This window comes from Martes martes (assembly GCF_963455335.1).
Source record: "Martes martes genome assembly, chromosome: X".
Lineage (NCBI taxonomy): Eukaryota > Metazoa > Chordata > Mammalia > Carnivora > Mustelidae > Martes > Martes martes.
The window spans coordinates 105,862-122,818 of NC_137897.1; the positions used below are offsets into that span (position 1 = coordinate 105,862).

Consider the following 16,957-nt stretch of genomic DNA (forward strand, 5'->3'; position numbering starts at 1 on the left):
GTACATCTCCTCACACAACGTGTCCCTCACGTGAGGGGACATCGCAGCTCACAGTGAGTAATCACCTCAGACATGTCCCCTCACACGGCTACGTTCCCTCATGAGGGGTCATCCCCTCACATGGGGCGTCCCATCTCCAGGAACATTACCTTCGCTCTGCGGCTTCACCAGGTCCAGCATCTGGCAGAGGCAGTCCTCGAAGGGCAGGGCCTCGATGGCCATGCTGTCCAGCCTGCGGCACTGCTCCTCATAGAAGTACTCCAGCTCAAACATGGACAGCGCGCCGTCCCCATCCAGGTCCATGCAGCGGAACCAGTACTCGATGCTGCAGTCACAGGAGGTCAGCGCGAGCTGGGGACTGAACCCACTGGGCCTCCCTGCACCCAGGGAGGACGCCACGCAGGCCAACCGCGCCCAGTGTGGACCCTGCCTGGGACCGGCCTTGCCTGGATGGACCCCTAGTGGCGCCCTTGCTCAGGGACAGCCGCCAGCCCTCGGCTTCCGACTGCGGTACCGGGACAGCCATCAAATACGTACCTGGTTGGAGTTTTTTTGTCTTCTTCAGAGATCAAAAACCAAACAAAGTCAGCGTAGCTTATTTTTCCTTCTTTCTGGACTTTTCTGCCCCTGGGTTCAGGGTTGAGACCAACAGACAGAACGCATGTCGGGAGGAGCAGCGAGAGGTGAGAGGCCCCGCCCACCTCCCCGCGGCTGGCCCTGTCCCACGCCGTCCCACGCCGGGCTCCTGCTTGGGGAAGGCCTGCAGAGGTTGCCCTGGGACTGCAGACGGGGCAGGGGTGGCTTCTGTGGCCTCAGTCACAGCCGCCTCATGGCCTCCGATGTCCCTACTCCAGGGCCCCCTCAGACGCCCAGGGCCTGACATGACCCACCAACGTGGGGCCGGTCCTCCCCAGCCCTTACGGATGACCTCATGCAAGAATGGTGTTTGCCCCCCGTTCTTATGACCTCACGTGACAAAGAGGCATGTTCCCTTATTTATGATCTGGTGTAACAGAACTCTGTGTGTCCCCCAAAGACATCACATGACAAAGCCGGTCTCCCCTTATGAGCTTGTGTGGCAATGGCATGTGTCTCCCTTCCTAACAACCTCCTGTGACCAAGATGTCCTCCACTATGGCCTCATGTGATAGTAGCATGTATCCTCCCTTATTTATGACCTTGCGTGACAAGGTCCTTGTCACGTGTCCTCCTCATGACCTCCCATGAGAACGGCGCTCGCCCTCAACTAGCAGCTCACGTTGTGGAATGAGCGAGACAGAACCGGACTCAGGCACAGAACACTGGCCACGGCCACGACCACAAGACGATGACCGCAAGACGTACCTCGTCACGGCCCCCGAGAATATCCTCTCGATCATCCTGGTGGATATGGCTGCAGAGACAGTCAGGCCGTGAGCCGCCCGCACACACCCGCGGCCGGGGCCCGGCGGCCGGCGCTCGGGACTCGCAGGGCAGGTCGGCTCTGAAATGCCCCAGCCCTGGGGGTGGCACCCGGGGATCCTCCTGTCCCGCGTGTGTCCTCCCCGGGGCGCTGCCCACAGCCTTCCCGTCCCGAGGACTGAGCCCAATCGGAGCCGCAGAGTGAAAGCTGCCCCAGGGGCGCCGAGACAGAGGCAGACCGTGACGAGCAGAGTCACACTCTAGATGCTCCGCCTCCAAACGCTCTCGCTTTGCGGTCACAACCAATGTCTGTAACTAAGAGCTGACAAACGAGAAGCGGAAAGCACCGCGTCGGTCCGCTGGGGCAGCCGTCACGGAGCACCCCGACGGGGCAGCTCAAACAGCACAGGCTTATCCTCTCCCCGTCCCGGGGGCCGGGGAGTCCGAGACGCAGGCGGGGCCGAGGTGGGCTCTCCCGAGGCCTCGCTCCTGGCCGTGCAGACCGCGGGTTCTCCCCGTGTCCTGACGCGGTCATCCCTCCGTGTGTGTGTGTGTCCCCATCCCCTCTTCTTGTGAGACCCCCGTCCTAGGAGATCAGGGCCACCCTACTGACCACGTTTCACCATAATCACCTCTTTAGAGACCCCACTTGCACTTACGGTCCCGTTCTGGAGTCCTGGACAATGTGCCTCCAGCGAGTTAATTCTGGGGGGACACAGCTCAGCTCATACCAAGCCCGGCACCCACAAGACGGAGGAACAAAGATGGTCTCTTTCCACATCTCCCAACTCATCCCACACCTTAATGGATGTCACCCGGCTACAAAATGACTGGGTGTCAAAACAGGCTGAACTGTGCCTCCCCAGAAAACCACGTCCAAATCCTGATTCCTGGTACCCGGATGTGCGGCCTTGAATGGAAACAGGTCTTTGCAGATGTGATTCAGAGAAAGCCCTGAGATGAGCTCATCCTGGATCAGGGAGGCCCTCGATCCAGCATCTCTTGTAAGAGGAGACGCAGGCACAGAGGAGAAGCCACGGGAAGATGGAGGTCTGCCTGGACGGGAGGGACGTGGCCACAGGCCCAGGGACGCCTGGAGCCCCAGAAGCTGGAAGGAGCCTCCCCTGCGACACGGCCCTGCCCCGCCTGAGTCTCAGCCTCTGGTCCCCGGAGCTGAGGGAGGGTGCATTCCTGTTGTGGGAGGGCCCAGGTTGTGGTCACTTCTTACAAGCCCTTCAGCAAACTCCTGTACAGCCCTCCCAGGACACGGTCCGTAAAGTCCTCGACTACGGATGCTCTGAGGACACCCTGCTGTCGCTTCAGGCCCCCGTCACAGCGGCCACAGAGAACCGGGACCACTCACCCGGATGCACACATCCCAACACTGAAAACACGGCTCATCCACGGAGACCTACCTCTGCGGGCTGCACAGGACAGGGTCAGCTCTGACCTCCTCTGCCTGCCTTCCCGTCACAACACCCAGGTCAAGGTCGCACCCGAGCCTCAGCCTGGCCGCCGCCAGCGCCACGGGGCAACCCCACGGGCGCCAGCGCTCTTACAGCTGGAGCCTCAGGGCAGGGTGCCTGAGGGGGCCGCTCGCGTCGGTCCCCTTGTCCCACACAGGCCGCACACTCACCGTGGTCGTTGTGCCGGGCCAGGTCCTGGGAATCGATGAGAAGGTCGTGGTCCGTGTCCAGCTCCCAGAACTTGCAGTAAATGACGTAGAAGTGCTCGTAGGAGAAGTACTCTGTCAGCTGATTGATGTCCGCTTCCTCTTCCAAGAGCGCCACATTCTGGCAAAACAAACCCAGCAGAGCTGCCGCGTCTGTCACGGCAGCTGGGTGTCCTGTGGGTGGGACCTCCCAGGTGTCCCCGGAGAGCCCAGAACTGGCCAAGCCAGGCCTGGGGCTGGGAGCACCGCACGCAGGTCAGGAGCGCACGGCCGTCAGGCCTGTGCCCGAGACTCAGGCCGCCCACTGCTGCCAACGCGCAGCAGCCCTGCGAGTGCCGAGCCTCTCACAGCCTCGGGCCTCCTTACGTGGGCGATGGCCACCCTCCTCGTTAGTGCCCACCCGCGCACCGAACCTGAGTGAAGAGGACACCGTGCTCCCCGGTGCCTAGGGGTCATTTCCCCTGCAGGATGGGGGACGGTCGATGGGTGGGTCGATGGGTAGAGGAGACAGAGAGAGGAGGACGGAGAACGGGACACGAACGGGTGACGGACGGAGGACGGACGGAAGAGAGTGGAAGACGGAAGGATGGAGAATGGGAGGAGCAGGACAGGAGACCGAGAGGAAGGTCGCGACAGAAGAGCACGGAGAACGGGGAGAGACAGGTGGAAACAAGAGGGTGGAGAAACCACGGAAGAGACTGGAAGACACGAGACGGAGAACGGACGGGGAAGAGCAGGAGACAGGACGCGGGACGGACGGCGGACGGCGGAGGCTGGGGCGGATGGACGGGTAGAGGGTGGGGGCGGACGGTCCACGGCGGAGGGTGGCGGAGGGACCAGCGGACGGGAGACGGAGCAGGGCGGCAGGAAGGCCGCGGACGGGGCGGGGACGTACGCAGGCCCACGTGCCGCCCCCGGCCGCCCACCTGCAGGAAACTGCTCCGGCGGAGCTCTGCGCACGTGATCCTCCCCGACCAGGACCTGTTGACGGAGTAGAAGATCCTCTGTATGACCTGCAGGAGGGAGGGCTGTCAGCAGAGCGCCGGGGCACGGCGAGGCCGCGGCACCCGTTCCACGTGTGCCGAACGCTTGGGCTGTGGACGCAAGTGCCTCTGAACCTCGCGGCCCGAAGCGCGGCGCGGCCACACGCGTTCCCGAGAGCCCAGACGGGCTCCCGGGCCGCGCAGCAGCAGCCCCGAGGGAGGGAGGGCACACGGCTCTCTGGGACGTCCCCCCCGCCCCCGCCCCGTGCGGGCGACGGACGTCCGGACACACGGGAGGCGCTGCAGGAGCTCGTGTCAGCACAGGCCACCTGCCTCTCAAGACCCCGTGCTCAGCCCCGCTCGGCAGGCGCGGCCAACATCTGATTCGTGGGCGAGAACATCGGGGTCCGGATGGGCCACAGCCCGAGGCCCAGGCCGCTCGTTCCCGGGGGTGCTGGGGCTGGAACTGGGGCCCGCGGCACCCGGCCGCGCCCGTGTACTCACGGTAGTGATGTAGCGAGAGTGGAACTCGGACGCCTCCTTCAGGAAGGCCAAGCCCGGGTGCGTGTTCACCACGTCCTGCACACAGAGCATAAGACGGTACTCCGGGACTCGCACGGCGCCCGCCGAGCACGGGCCCCCGTGTCCGTCACCGGCCCCTGCCGCCTCCCCGGGGACAGGGCTGCTGCGCACGGGTCCCTCCGGCCCCACGGCTGCTCACAGCGCAGAACCCGGGGGAGCGAGGCTGTGAATCCCCGCACGGCCCCGGTCCGCGACAGCGAGCCCCGTGATCTCCGACCGCTGACCGGGATTCAACGCGTGTGAAGACACAAGGGCCTGCACCGAGGTCCCCAGGAAGGCTTTAAATCCCCTCGGTTTATGAGCTACGGTCACATGGTCTTTAGGTCACATGCCCTGCAATAATCCTGGGACTCAGAACAGTGGCACAGACGATCCGAGGACAAAAGAACCATTCATCCTCGACGCTCTCTCTCAGTCTCTGCAACGATGCCCTCAGCTTGAAGGGAGGCACAGAATGTTCCGGAACACCACGACCTCTTTTAACGCATCAGATGACGCAGCCAGGGGCCGCAGTCCCCTTGTCTCTGTGGTCTCATGCTCTGAAGCTGCACGTGGTCCCTCCACTCACACCCACCTGCACCCCGCGGGCACACGAGGTCCCTCCGCTCACACACCTACACCGCATGGCACACGGGGTCCTTCCGCTCACACACACCTATACTGCGTGGCACACGTGGTCCCTCCACTCACACCCGCCTGCACCATGTGGGCACATGTGGTCCCCCGCTCACACACCCACACCACGTGGCACACGGGGTCCTTCCGCTCACACACACCTATACCGTGTGGGCACATGTGGTCCCCCCGCTCACACACCTACACCACGTGGCACACGTGGCCCCTCTGCTCATATACACCTGCACCTCACAGGCACACGAGGTCCCTCCACTCACACACCTACACTGCGTGGCACACGGGGTCCTTCTGCTCACACCCACCTGCACCGCGCAGGCACATGTGGTCCCTCTGCTCACACACCTACACCACATGGCACACGTGGCCCCTCCGCTCATACACCTGCACTGCGTGGCACACGGGGTCCTTCCGCTCACACCCACCTGCGCCGCGCAGGCACACGTGGTCCCACCATACTCACGAGGTGCTGGTCCCTGAGCCACCTCTGTGGGAAGCAGTACTGAGGGAAGGGAGCCAGACCCCTAGCTTATGTGTGGTGTAGACGCGGGGGCAGGCCCGGAGGAGGGGAGCGGCGTGTGGTGTAGACGCAGAGCATACCTGTAGGAAGGGGATGAAGTCCTCTTGCACCAGGTAGTTCGCGCCGGGACTCATGAGCAGGTGGACGAACTTGGCCGCATCGTCGTGACAGTTCTGGAGGACCCTGCAAGGACGGACGACGTCCCAACGGCGCCCACACACCAGACCCGCGAGGCCGCTCCCAACATGGGTGATGGGGCGGGCACAGGCCCATGACCGAGCGTGATCACGCACTGGCCCAGGAGGGGACAGGACACCGTGCCACGTGCCCTGGGGCTTACCTCCATCCTCTCGCCGTCCCGGCCGCAGCAGCGTGAGCCCGTGGTGCGGCAGCTGCCCCGGGACAGGCAGGGCTGGGGACACGCCTCCCCTCCCGGCACCCGCCCCCAGCGCGCAGGCCCGAGACTCACTTTCTCCACATGGCGACGAACTTGTGGACCGAGACGGCGCCCGTGCGCTCTCCCCCGGCACTGCAGAACAGCGGCCCCTTCCAGTAGAGCGGGCAGCCACAGGCCTGCAGCAGAGGGGCACAGCGGGCCGGCCGTCAGCGCCTCCCGGACCCCCACGGCCGCTGCCACAGCCGCACGCTCCCGCGGGGATGTCGCGGCGACTCTCCCTGCAGACGACCGGACCTCCGAACCCAGCAGCCCCGCACAGATGAGCTCAGCGTTCTCTCCGAACGCAAGACGCGCGTTCCTTCCCGTGCACCACGGAGAGCAAGAAGTCCTTGTGCCGCTGTCCCTTCAGGTGACAGGAACACAGCTCGGGGACGCGAACAGCCCACGCCCTGCCCGGCACCCAGTCCAGCAGCAGGCGGCCAGCAGGTCCCCGGAGTGTGCGAGTCCAGCAGCAGCTCACGATCGCCGCGGGGAGGGAACCGACGGCATAAATGAGGAAGGGCGCGCGACGCGACACGGAAAATCCCGGCCGTCGGAACGTCCGCACGCGGGCAGAGAGCGGGGCGTCAGCACGTGTGCCGAGCCCCTACCTCCGCAACGCAGGACAGAGAGAACGCCGGCACACGCACACGTGAACGTAAAAGAAACGAAATGCTCATACAGTAAATCAGCGAACTCGGAAGTCAGTTCTTTAAAGATCTAGAAAAACCCAGCAGCCGTCCGCAGCACTGGCCGAGAGCAAGAGACGGAGAACACGAGTTACCAACGTGAGCCGTCCCCGCGGCCCCCACACACGTGAGGGACGCGGCAAGTAGACGCTCCACTCCTTCGTGCCCACACGTGCCGCAGCACCGTGACCGGCACACGCCACCCGATCGAGGCTTAACCGCACCCAGAGGGACACAACCGAAAACCCGCACAGAGCCAAACGTCTGCGGGAAACTGAATCTGGAAAGCTTTCCCAGGCGCGGCGCAGACCCCAGCGGCTCCCTAGCAAATCCGTTCACACAGTTAGGGAGGACATCGTACCGGCCACATACGAGCTCTTCCAGGAGCTAAACAAGGAACTTCTCTTATTTCTTGTCATGAGGCTAAGAGCAGATGCTGAAACCCGCCCAGGATGCAAGGAGACCATGGGCCGGTCGTCCCTCGTCAACACGGACGCAGAAATCCCGTACGACACAAAGGGCGGCACGCTGAATCCAGCCATCAAAGAAACAGTAACTAAGAAACAACAGACCGGGAAACTGAGAACACAGGGAAATGCCTTATTATTCAAATAAGATTTTTTTTTAATTTTTAAAAATAACCTCTGCACCTAAGATGGGACTCAAACACACAGCCCCAGCGCAAACCCGGGAGCAAACAGGTCCCACGGGGGAGCTCAGCACTGCTCGCTCCAACCCTGACGAGGGCAGAAACGCAAACACGGACACGCCGTCAGACCAGCTGCGAGCGGGCTCGGTCTTCACGCGGACAGGACCCTCACCCCGAGGCCGTCCTGGCCATCACTCACGTCTAAGCACACTTTCCGGGACAGACGTGGAGTATTTCCCTGCCGACAGCAGAAATCAACCAGAAATCAGTAAGAAAAAGACGTCCCCAGAAGCTGCAAGGTTCGGAACAGGAAACAAAATTCTCAACACCCCAGCAGGCAAAGGAGAAATGACCAATGAAGTCGCGAGCTCGTTGATGCTGAACGAACGTGAAAACGCACGGCCCGTCAGTGCGCGGGAAGGTTGCGGATTACAGGCCACGTCAGCGGAAGACCAAGGGGGGCCAGAACGGCCTCGCTCAGGAACCGGACAGAACACGACGATCCCGAGGGAGGTCGAAGGCAGGGAGTCGTCCAGAGAAAGCCGGAAGCCAACGTCACAGAACGTCACCAGGAACACCATCGCGGACACAAGAAGCCGGTCCTTGGAAAAGATCAGAGAAATGGAGCACTTCCTGGTCGAGACGGTGCAGAGCCGGAGAGAAGACGCACATGGAGGCCTGAGGGACCCGAGCGGCCTCACTAGAGCTCCGGAGGGCGGGACTCGAATGCCCCATGTCTTCCCGACAAGCTCACCACCTCGGGGGCCTGGACGGACACGTGGGAGACACACGCCGTCACGGCACCCGTGAGGAACCGCGAGCAGACTCTGCCCGTTAAATGACACACCGAATCGGGGACGGCGTGTGCTATGGTGAGTGCTGTGAAGTGTGTAAACCTGGCGATTCACAGACCTGCACCCCTGGGGCTAATAATACGTTATATGTTTATAAAAAAATTTTTTTAAAAAATGACACACCGAGAAGGGAAATTACAGTTAGGAACGGAACATGCCCTTCCCAGAAAGACACAAACCCAACCGCAGATGGCTTCCCTGGGAAACTCTACAGAATTCTACAGAATTCCAAAGAGAATGCTCCGGAACACAGACCGGGGAGGGGCGCTTCCTGAGCCGTCCTGAGAGGCCGCGCGGACAGCCAGGGAGACGAGAAATCTAAGAAGACACGATGGCGAAACCAGGTGTTTCATGACTGGCGATGTAAACCCCCAACCAGACCTCGGGGGTCATATTCCGGAAGCACGTGACGGAGGGAACGTGACCCTTGTGACGGAACGGGCACCACATTCGTGCTCGTCGAAGACGAAAGAGCCATCGGCACACAGGAGAGGGCCAGGACCTCCGTCCGTGCTGGGGGGCATCTGCAGAACGCCGGCGCCAGCACCCTGCTTCGCGGATGGAGACGCACAGCCCAGGCCGGGCATGGCAGGAGGACGTGCCCACCATCTCTGTGCACAGATCTGACCGAGCCCTCGCAGCTACAGCATCTGAAACGCTGCGTGACCCAACAGGACGTCAATGACCCCGTTTGTAAGATGCTCGACTGAGTGAGCGGGCATGTCGTCCAAGATGCACGGTCACAAGGGAACGCGAGACAAGATGCTCGTGATTGTCCGTGATGAGGACAGTGGGAAATGGGTACAATGGGGAGGTCAGCCCGTGCTCCCAGCAGAGGGTGCCGAGCTCTGAGGTGCAGGTCCCCAATGATCCTGTGGAGGCTGGGGTGTGCGCAGGTGCGCCCTTGGGGCTCTATTACGGCCCAGGGTCGAGCTGGATGAATGGGACCAGGGCCCTGAAATAAGGGACCTGGGAGCCCCCAGCCGTGGCCTCCGAGTGAGGACACCATGCACAGACACCGTCCGTGAATGGGGAGGAGGTCTGACCCACGCGTCCTGACTGCAGACATCCGGCCTGCAGAAGTGTTGGAAAGAACGTCCGTCGTCGTGGCGTTTGTGCGACGGATCTGCCCAGTCCGTGCCGGTTTGTCACCGCAGCCTGAACAGAGCCACACGGCTGGTGGGAAGCAGCATCAGAGCCGCGGGGCCCGAGGCCCGTGTGTGCAGCTGGCGGGAACGCGAAACACTGCGGTGCCGTGGAAGCCGCGTGTGCAGGTTCTCCGAGAAACCCAGAACCATCACGTAACCCGGTGAATCCACGCTCGGGTCGGCAACTGCGCGTACACACACACGAGCACATACACACGTGCACACACGCACCTGGCAAACCACCGCACACAGGGACCGTCACAGATCCTGACACGGGCACGTTCCCAGTGGTGTTCGTCGAGGTCGCTGACAGCAGACACCACCTGGCGCCCATCCACAGGTGAACAGGCAGACACAACGTGGTCCATCCACACAGATGGAGATTACTTGACCGTGAACGCGAGCACAGTGCTGAGACCTGCTGCCTCCACGACGGACTCCAAAGACACGAAAAATCCAGAACAGAGCAATCCAGGCACACAGGAAGTGGACAGTGTGCCAAGACCTGGGGGAGGCAATCAGGTCTCTTGAGGTGATGAGAACGTTCTGGAACTGGACCCTGGCAATACCTATGAAACCCTGTACGTGTCTTAAGTGTGTCTGAATTCTGCTTTCATGGGCGTAATATGCTGATGGCATGTTACGTATGTTTTGCCACAATAAAGAAGTATCCACTGTCTGATTCTGTTCACGTATAATTCCAGAGAACTCGCCTCACCCACAGTGACCAAGGTCCCACGGCAGCCTGCGGACAAGTGGGGTGGCCTGCAAAAGGGCAGAGTCTGGGCAGGTCGGAAATGTGTGTGGTCTGGACTCTGCGCATAGTTTCCGGGGAACACATACGTCACAGCTCCTCAGGTCACACACGGGAACCACGGCCTGTATGTCGCAGCCCTGTGACACCCCAAGGAAGCTCCCGAATGGGAAGAAAGATGAATCGTGAGAAACACACACATGAAAAGCTGCTCAACAAAATCATGAGAGAAATGAAGCCGTGATGACTTACACGCACACACGTGGGAGGACGGCTGAAACTGCAACGTGTGGAAACCGAGCGCCGGTGAGGTCACGTGAGAACTGGTGCCCTCGAGCACCGCAGGCCGGAGACGTAGAGGGACAGCCACTCCGGGGAGCAGTTCCACGGTTTCTTACAAAATCAGTCGCCAACAGTTCTAGTCTCAGCGTTTGCTCTCTGAGACAGGCAGACGTGCGCACGAGTCTTGCCTGCGTGCACACACAATGGCAGCTCTACTCACAAGACACAACAGATACAACAAAGCGCTCTCCCCCGGGAAACACGTAAGTCACGGAGCGTGCACACACGGGCCACCGTCTGGTACTCGGTGACTCCGCTGGGGAGCAACAGCACAATTATTCAGTGCGAAAGACACCAGAAACCGAAGACGGTGCACTGCACGGTTCCCGTCACGTGACATTCCTGCAGAGGCAAAACCGCAGCACCAGACCACGTCTGTGTGTGACACGGCCAGGAAGGTAGGGATGGGACCGGCTGCAAGGACTGTCTCGCAGCAGCGACAGGGCTCCCTGCCCTGACGAGGTGGCGCATGGGGACGTATGTGCCAGAATTTACCACGTTGTACTCGTAACACTGGGAATCTTGCTGTGCATAAACTCTACGTCCATAACCAGACCAAGAAGGGGTGGCTCATTCTGGAAGCCAGGAGGAGATGACAGAACGGAGAAAACTACAAGAGAGTAACAAACATGAGGGCAGGAATCATGAGATGAGGAAATAAAGCCGTAACCCACAGAGCTGACGGAAGCTCATCTGAGAAACAACACAATCCATCTCCACCGTGAGCAGACGAGAAAGGAAGCAGAAGTAAATAACCCCACAAACGAAGGTCACACACCCAGATCTGGTACAGGTTTTAAAAACGATAGAAGAAGAGAAAAATGTTCAAGTAATAAATGTGTAAGTTATGCAAACAACCGTTTTAGAACATGAGTTGATGAAAATTTACTAAAGAAATTAAAATCCCAAATAGAGCCAACATCGAGGGATGTAAACGCCGGAAGGAGGAAAACTTTCTGCGCAGAGAACCATGCACCGTGGCCTGGGGGAGAACCACTATGCACACAAGAACCATGCAAACGTCTCACTGAACCACTATCACTGAAATTCCACCAATAATGCGTCAGCAAATCGACAGAAATGGAAACGAGACAGGGCCCAGGACGCCATTTCTCGCGCATCTGACCGCCAGACTGCAGGCACGAGACCACGTTCACTGCTCGGGCTGATGACGGGTCAGTCCCGCCATCATCCATACGCTGACCCCGAGTGTTGAGATGGCACAACCCTTACGGAGGGGAACCTGGGAACACAAAACAGTATCCCATGTGCATGTGTCCTATCACCCACTAACCCTGCTTACACAACAGTCCCAAGACACAGGGACGGGATGTGAAGTGATGCGCACATCCGATGTTTGCTGCACTGTCCCCATGAGGGTCCCGCGGACCCTCCCTGTGTCCCCACGAGGAACAGGTGGCCCTTCCCTATATCGGCATATCCCCATGATGGACCAATGGCTCCTCCCTGCGTCCACGCGTTCCCCCGACGGACCGACGGCCCCTCCCTGTGTCCCCAGGATGAAATAACGGCCCCTCCCCGTGTCCACGCATCCCCAAGAGGGGCCCACAGCCCCTCTCTGCGTCCCTCCGCAGGTCCCCACGACGGGCCCGCGGCCCCTCTGTGGGGGAGAGTGAACGCAGACTATGGCTCGCCCCACAGCTGAGTGCTATGCATCTGCAGGAAGAAAGGGGCACTAACCACAAAGCCCTGGCTGTGCCAAGTACAGGGAATGCTGCCAGTCCCCGCGCTAACACGTTCCTGTTTTAATTCCGGCGGCACAGACGCATGAGGGAACTACTGGAGTCACTGTAGCTCCTTGAATCCGTCTGCTATGAACAGGAAGCATAAAAAAAACCCATCGGTTCTTTGAAAGTCTGTGAAGGACCCGGCACCGTGCGTGTTATCTGGGTCAGGCAGACAGCACGGTGTGTGGCTGTGTGTGCCCAGCTCCCACCAGTCACGCAACCGTAAGAAACTAAGTTGGCTTTGCAAGCGCTCTCCGGGCTGCATAATGTGTCGGGTCACCTTGGGTGTCCAGGACCCTTCAGTGAAAATGTGAAAATCTGCTTCTTACCACCAAAACCAGCTTCTTCCCCAGCCAATGGGCCAAGCGATTTCAGCTCTGGTAAAGCCCACCGTCTCGGATGGACGTTCACACAGGTAACAGATGCTGCAGCCGGAGATCGGGCAGTTTTGCTGGCCGAGTTCTGGAAGAAACACGACAGGGCGCGTGCGGGATACGTGGGAACATGAACGGACCGCACAGGAACGCTGACCACGGGAACCCTGCTGTTGGCGCAGGGCAAGGAGCTGTGCGTGTGGAGCCGGAGGAAGTCAGCGAGAGCCAATGATTGACACAGACGAGGCTGTGAGGGAAACTCAGACGCGGCCCAGAGGACGTGATGCCAGAAACAAGCTTCACGGAAGGGAACTCTCCGAGACATTTCACAACATTGAAAGCACAAAGGGTACAAGGTTGGAAGTGAGCCAGACACAGGAGCAGGACAAGAGCCAGGCACAGAAGAGGGGTTCACGCTACCATACACCAGGCGACACAGGGACGAGCCCCACTCAAGCATCATTTGCTAACGTTTTACGAAGAAGTACAACACCAGCTTTTAGGATTTCTAACATTTTAACTTACAGTGCAATAAAAATTGGTCTATTTTTTCCATTTCCCCATGCGTTTATAAGAAACTCTAGGAAAGTTTCTACTGCCTTGACAAACACGTTTTAAAAGTTCCAGAACACTTGTGACTTCCCCTCGGATAACACAGACCTGCATGGCTTCGGCTTGCATGGTCAGTAGTGTTTACAGTCCATGCTATGGTACAAAACGAGGACCACCTGGACAGACATGGCATGAGCGCCACGATACCATGTTTGCTGAGAAAACACCCACGTGTAGGACAGCATGCTACTTTCTACCTCAGCAAACCATGAAATTAGTTATGTATGTACATTTCCATATTATGTATGCATTTCGTAACAGATGTTTATGTCCATACGTTTGCTCGTACTGAAAAACTAAACAGTAAAACAGTAAACCAAAACTGTGACCACCATTCCTTCTGGGCAGAGGAAAAGAACACGGGGAAACAGGCACAGAATGTGTACTTCTCTGAATATATCTGATTTTTGGGTTTGGCCTTGGAACCATGCATGTTTTTACACACTTATAAAACAACACTTAAAAAAAAACTTTACGAGCCCAATTCACAAAGGAAGAGAACATTTCTGAACTCATGCTCTAAGACAAGTATTGCTCTAACATCAAAAGCAGACAAAGGAGTCACAAAACTGCAATCAGTGCTTTTTATGAATATGAACGGAGCAAAAATCATCAACAAAATCTGAGCAAACAGAATCCAGGAACATAGAAAAACAACTATGCACCGGGCCACATGGGACGTATTCCAGGAATGCAAGGTTGGTTTAACGCTGGAAAGACCAGCTCGCAGAATACACCGTATCAGTAGAATGAAACACCAAAGTCATCCCTGCAGATGCAGAAAAAGCTGGGACCAATTCAACATCCTTTCCAAATAAACACTCAGCACACAGCAGTGGAAAGAAACGTCCTCAGCCTGATAAAGGTGCTGTGAAAACCTCACAGCTACCTCACGTTTCGTGGTGGAAGAGCGGATACTTTCCCCATAAGAGTGGCAAGGACACAGGATACCCCACACTCCCGCCTCTCCCCAGCGCTGCGCAGGAGGTCTCCCACAGCAGGCGGGCATGCGGACGAAACAGCAGACACACACAGCGGGAAGGACGAAGCCCACCGATTCCTACTTGTCGGTTCCTACTCTCTGGAATGTTAACGGATCCACCAAGCAGCATGACAACACATATATGAGTTCATGAGGACACAGGACACGAGAGGAACACACAATAGTCAACTGCATTTTTACACACTTGCAATGAACAACCTGAACATCAAGTTTAGGAAACAATCCCACTGGTAAACCACATTGTTGAACACATTCAACAAAAGGCGTGCAAAGCACACTTAAAACCACAGAGCGCTTCTGATAGAAAAAATGTAATTACAGGGAGAGAAGCTTCTGGACGTGAATCAGAAGACGGAGTATGAAGATGGCAGCGGTCTGCGAACTGATGTACAGACCAACATGACCCTTATCAGGGGAGCTGCTGGCCTCTCTGTAGAAGCCAATGAGCTGACCCTAGAAATCACATGGCATGACAAGGAGCCCCAGGGAGCCCCGGCAATCCTGAACAAGAACAAAGCCGGAGGATCTACACTTCCCTGTCTGAAAACTTACTACCAAGCAACAGTGATGAAGACAGCATTGTCTTGGCTAAAAAACGGGAATACGGGTCTATGCAACAGCGTGAGAATCCAGCGATAAACCCTCATTTCACAATCAACTCATTTCCCATGAGGGAGACCAGTCCATGCGGAAAGACAAATCCTCTCCAGACATGGTGCCAGGACGCCGTGATCTGCACATAGAGAAGACGAAGGTGTGCCCCAACGTTGCTCCTGACAAACGCCAACTTGAAAGAAACCCAAGACAAACGCGTAAGAGGTGGAACTAGACAACCCGCAGGAAAAGAAAGAATAAACCTTCATGACCTTAGATTTGGTGAGGATTTCTCCAACAGGACACCAAACACACAAGAAACAAATGTAAAAGTGGATGAAATGAAGCATGTCACGATGAAAACCTAAATGCCACCCAGACGTGTACAATGACCCAGCCAACGGGAGGAAGTATGTGTGCACCATGTATGTGATCACAGACTTGTGTCTACGGCACTCGAAGCCTTCTTAGAATTCAACAACGGCACGACAACCAACTGAGACATGGGCAAAGGATGCGAACAGACACTTGTGCAGAGACGTACAAACGGCCAACAAGCACGTGAAGGGATGTGCACAATCGTCAGTCGGCAAGAGAACCACAAATTGATCCCAGAATGAGACACCAGTGCACACACACCAGGGTCAGCGTCTCTCATCCGAGAAGAGGACACAGCACAACCTCTTTCACTGCCGGTGGGCACGGAAATGGTGCGCGTGTTTGGAGACGTGCTCGTGGTCCCACAAGCAGCTGCACAGCATTTCCGCACGACCCTGCACGACCACTCCCGGCTGCGCACCCAAGAGAAAAGTCACGTGTGCCCAAGACACCTCTGGGTGCATGTTCACAGCAGCCGGAACAACAGACACATCCACGAACCGTTGACTGGATAAACAGCGAACGTCGGAGTAAAGGAAGCACAGACGCGTGCAAACATGGGAGCGCATTCTGAAAAGATGCTCCACGCAAGGAGTCCTACTCGGGAGACTGTGTGTGTACGCAGCACGGGCAGATGCACAGAGACGGGAAGCAAGGGAGTGGCTTCCCCCGGAGCAGGATGGCGGGAGGCAGGCGACCGTCTCAGAGGGAAGACCGTATCCTATACAGAGCATGGGGGCGACTGCACGGCTCTGTGAGGACGCGAACACCACTGAGCGCTGTGCTTTAAAAGGCTGGCTCACGTGGTGCGTGAACTCTGTCTCAGGGACCGTGAGACAGACGGAAAGGCAAACCCCAAACACGGGAAGCAAAAGGTACACGAAGCTATTTAGCAGCTGGAGGAGAACGTTCCAGCGCGGCGCATACACCAGGCTACCGGCAGCCAGAGAGGAGGACATTCTCGCGTGGCGCATGCACCAGGCTCCCGGAGGCCAGTAAGGAGAACATTCCCGCACCGCGCACGCACCACGCGACCCGGCGGCCAAACAGGAGAGCATTCCCGCACCGCACATGCACCAGGCTACCTGGCAGCCTGGAAGGAGCACCTTTCCACGCCGCGCACGCACCAGGCTACCCATTGGCCCCGGAGAAGAACGTTCCCGCACGGTGCACGCACCAGGGTCCCCGGCGGCCAAACAGGAGGACGTTCCCGTGCCGCGCACGGACCAGGTGACCCGGCGGCCCTGGAGGAGAACGTTCTCGCGCCGTGCACGCACCAGGCTACCCAGTGGCCATCGAGAACGTTCTCATGCGGCACACAACACACAGAGCGCTGGCTTCCAGATCACCGAGGCGAACCCCACGAGACAACGGCATGGGAGAGGGATAGGGAAAGAGAAAGCAGGAGGCACGCTGGCCACACAGGACAGGAACAAGGGACACGCACAGACCCTGGGGAACACTGCACGCTGAGCTGACCACCTTCTCCTGCAGCGCGACCACCATGGGCCCTGCGGACAGGCCAAGTCACAACCCAGGAGGCGCCCGGGAGCAGCTGATGGCCACTCGGAGAGGAGGGTGGGCT

General features: G+C 58.5%; 1 protein-coding gene across 1 annotated transcript in view; it reads right to left on the reverse strand.

Moving 5' to 3' along the window:
• The window catches only part of PPP2R3B (protein phosphatase 2 regulatory subunit B''beta), a 45,764-nt gene that overhangs the window by 7,329 nt on the left and 21,478 nt on the right, over window positions 1-16,957 (reverse strand). Inside the window, exons 3-10 of the mRNA XM_080794977.1 lie at window positions 6,261-6,364; window positions 5,872-5,974; window positions 4,561-4,635; window positions 4,000-4,086; window positions 3,038-3,194; window positions 1,345-1,393; window positions 538-627; window positions 150-325 (exon numbers count right to left, since the gene is read on the reverse strand). Coding sequence (XP_080651103.1) covers window positions 150-325; window positions 538-627; window positions 1,345-1,393; window positions 3,038-3,194; window positions 4,000-4,086; window positions 4,561-4,635; window positions 5,872-5,974; window positions 6,261-6,364 — 841 coding nt within the window. The remainder of the gene's footprint in view (window positions 1-149; window positions 326-537; window positions 628-1,344; window positions 1,394-3,037; window positions 3,195-3,999; window positions 4,087-4,560; window positions 4,636-5,871; window positions 5,975-6,260; window positions 6,365-16,957) is intronic.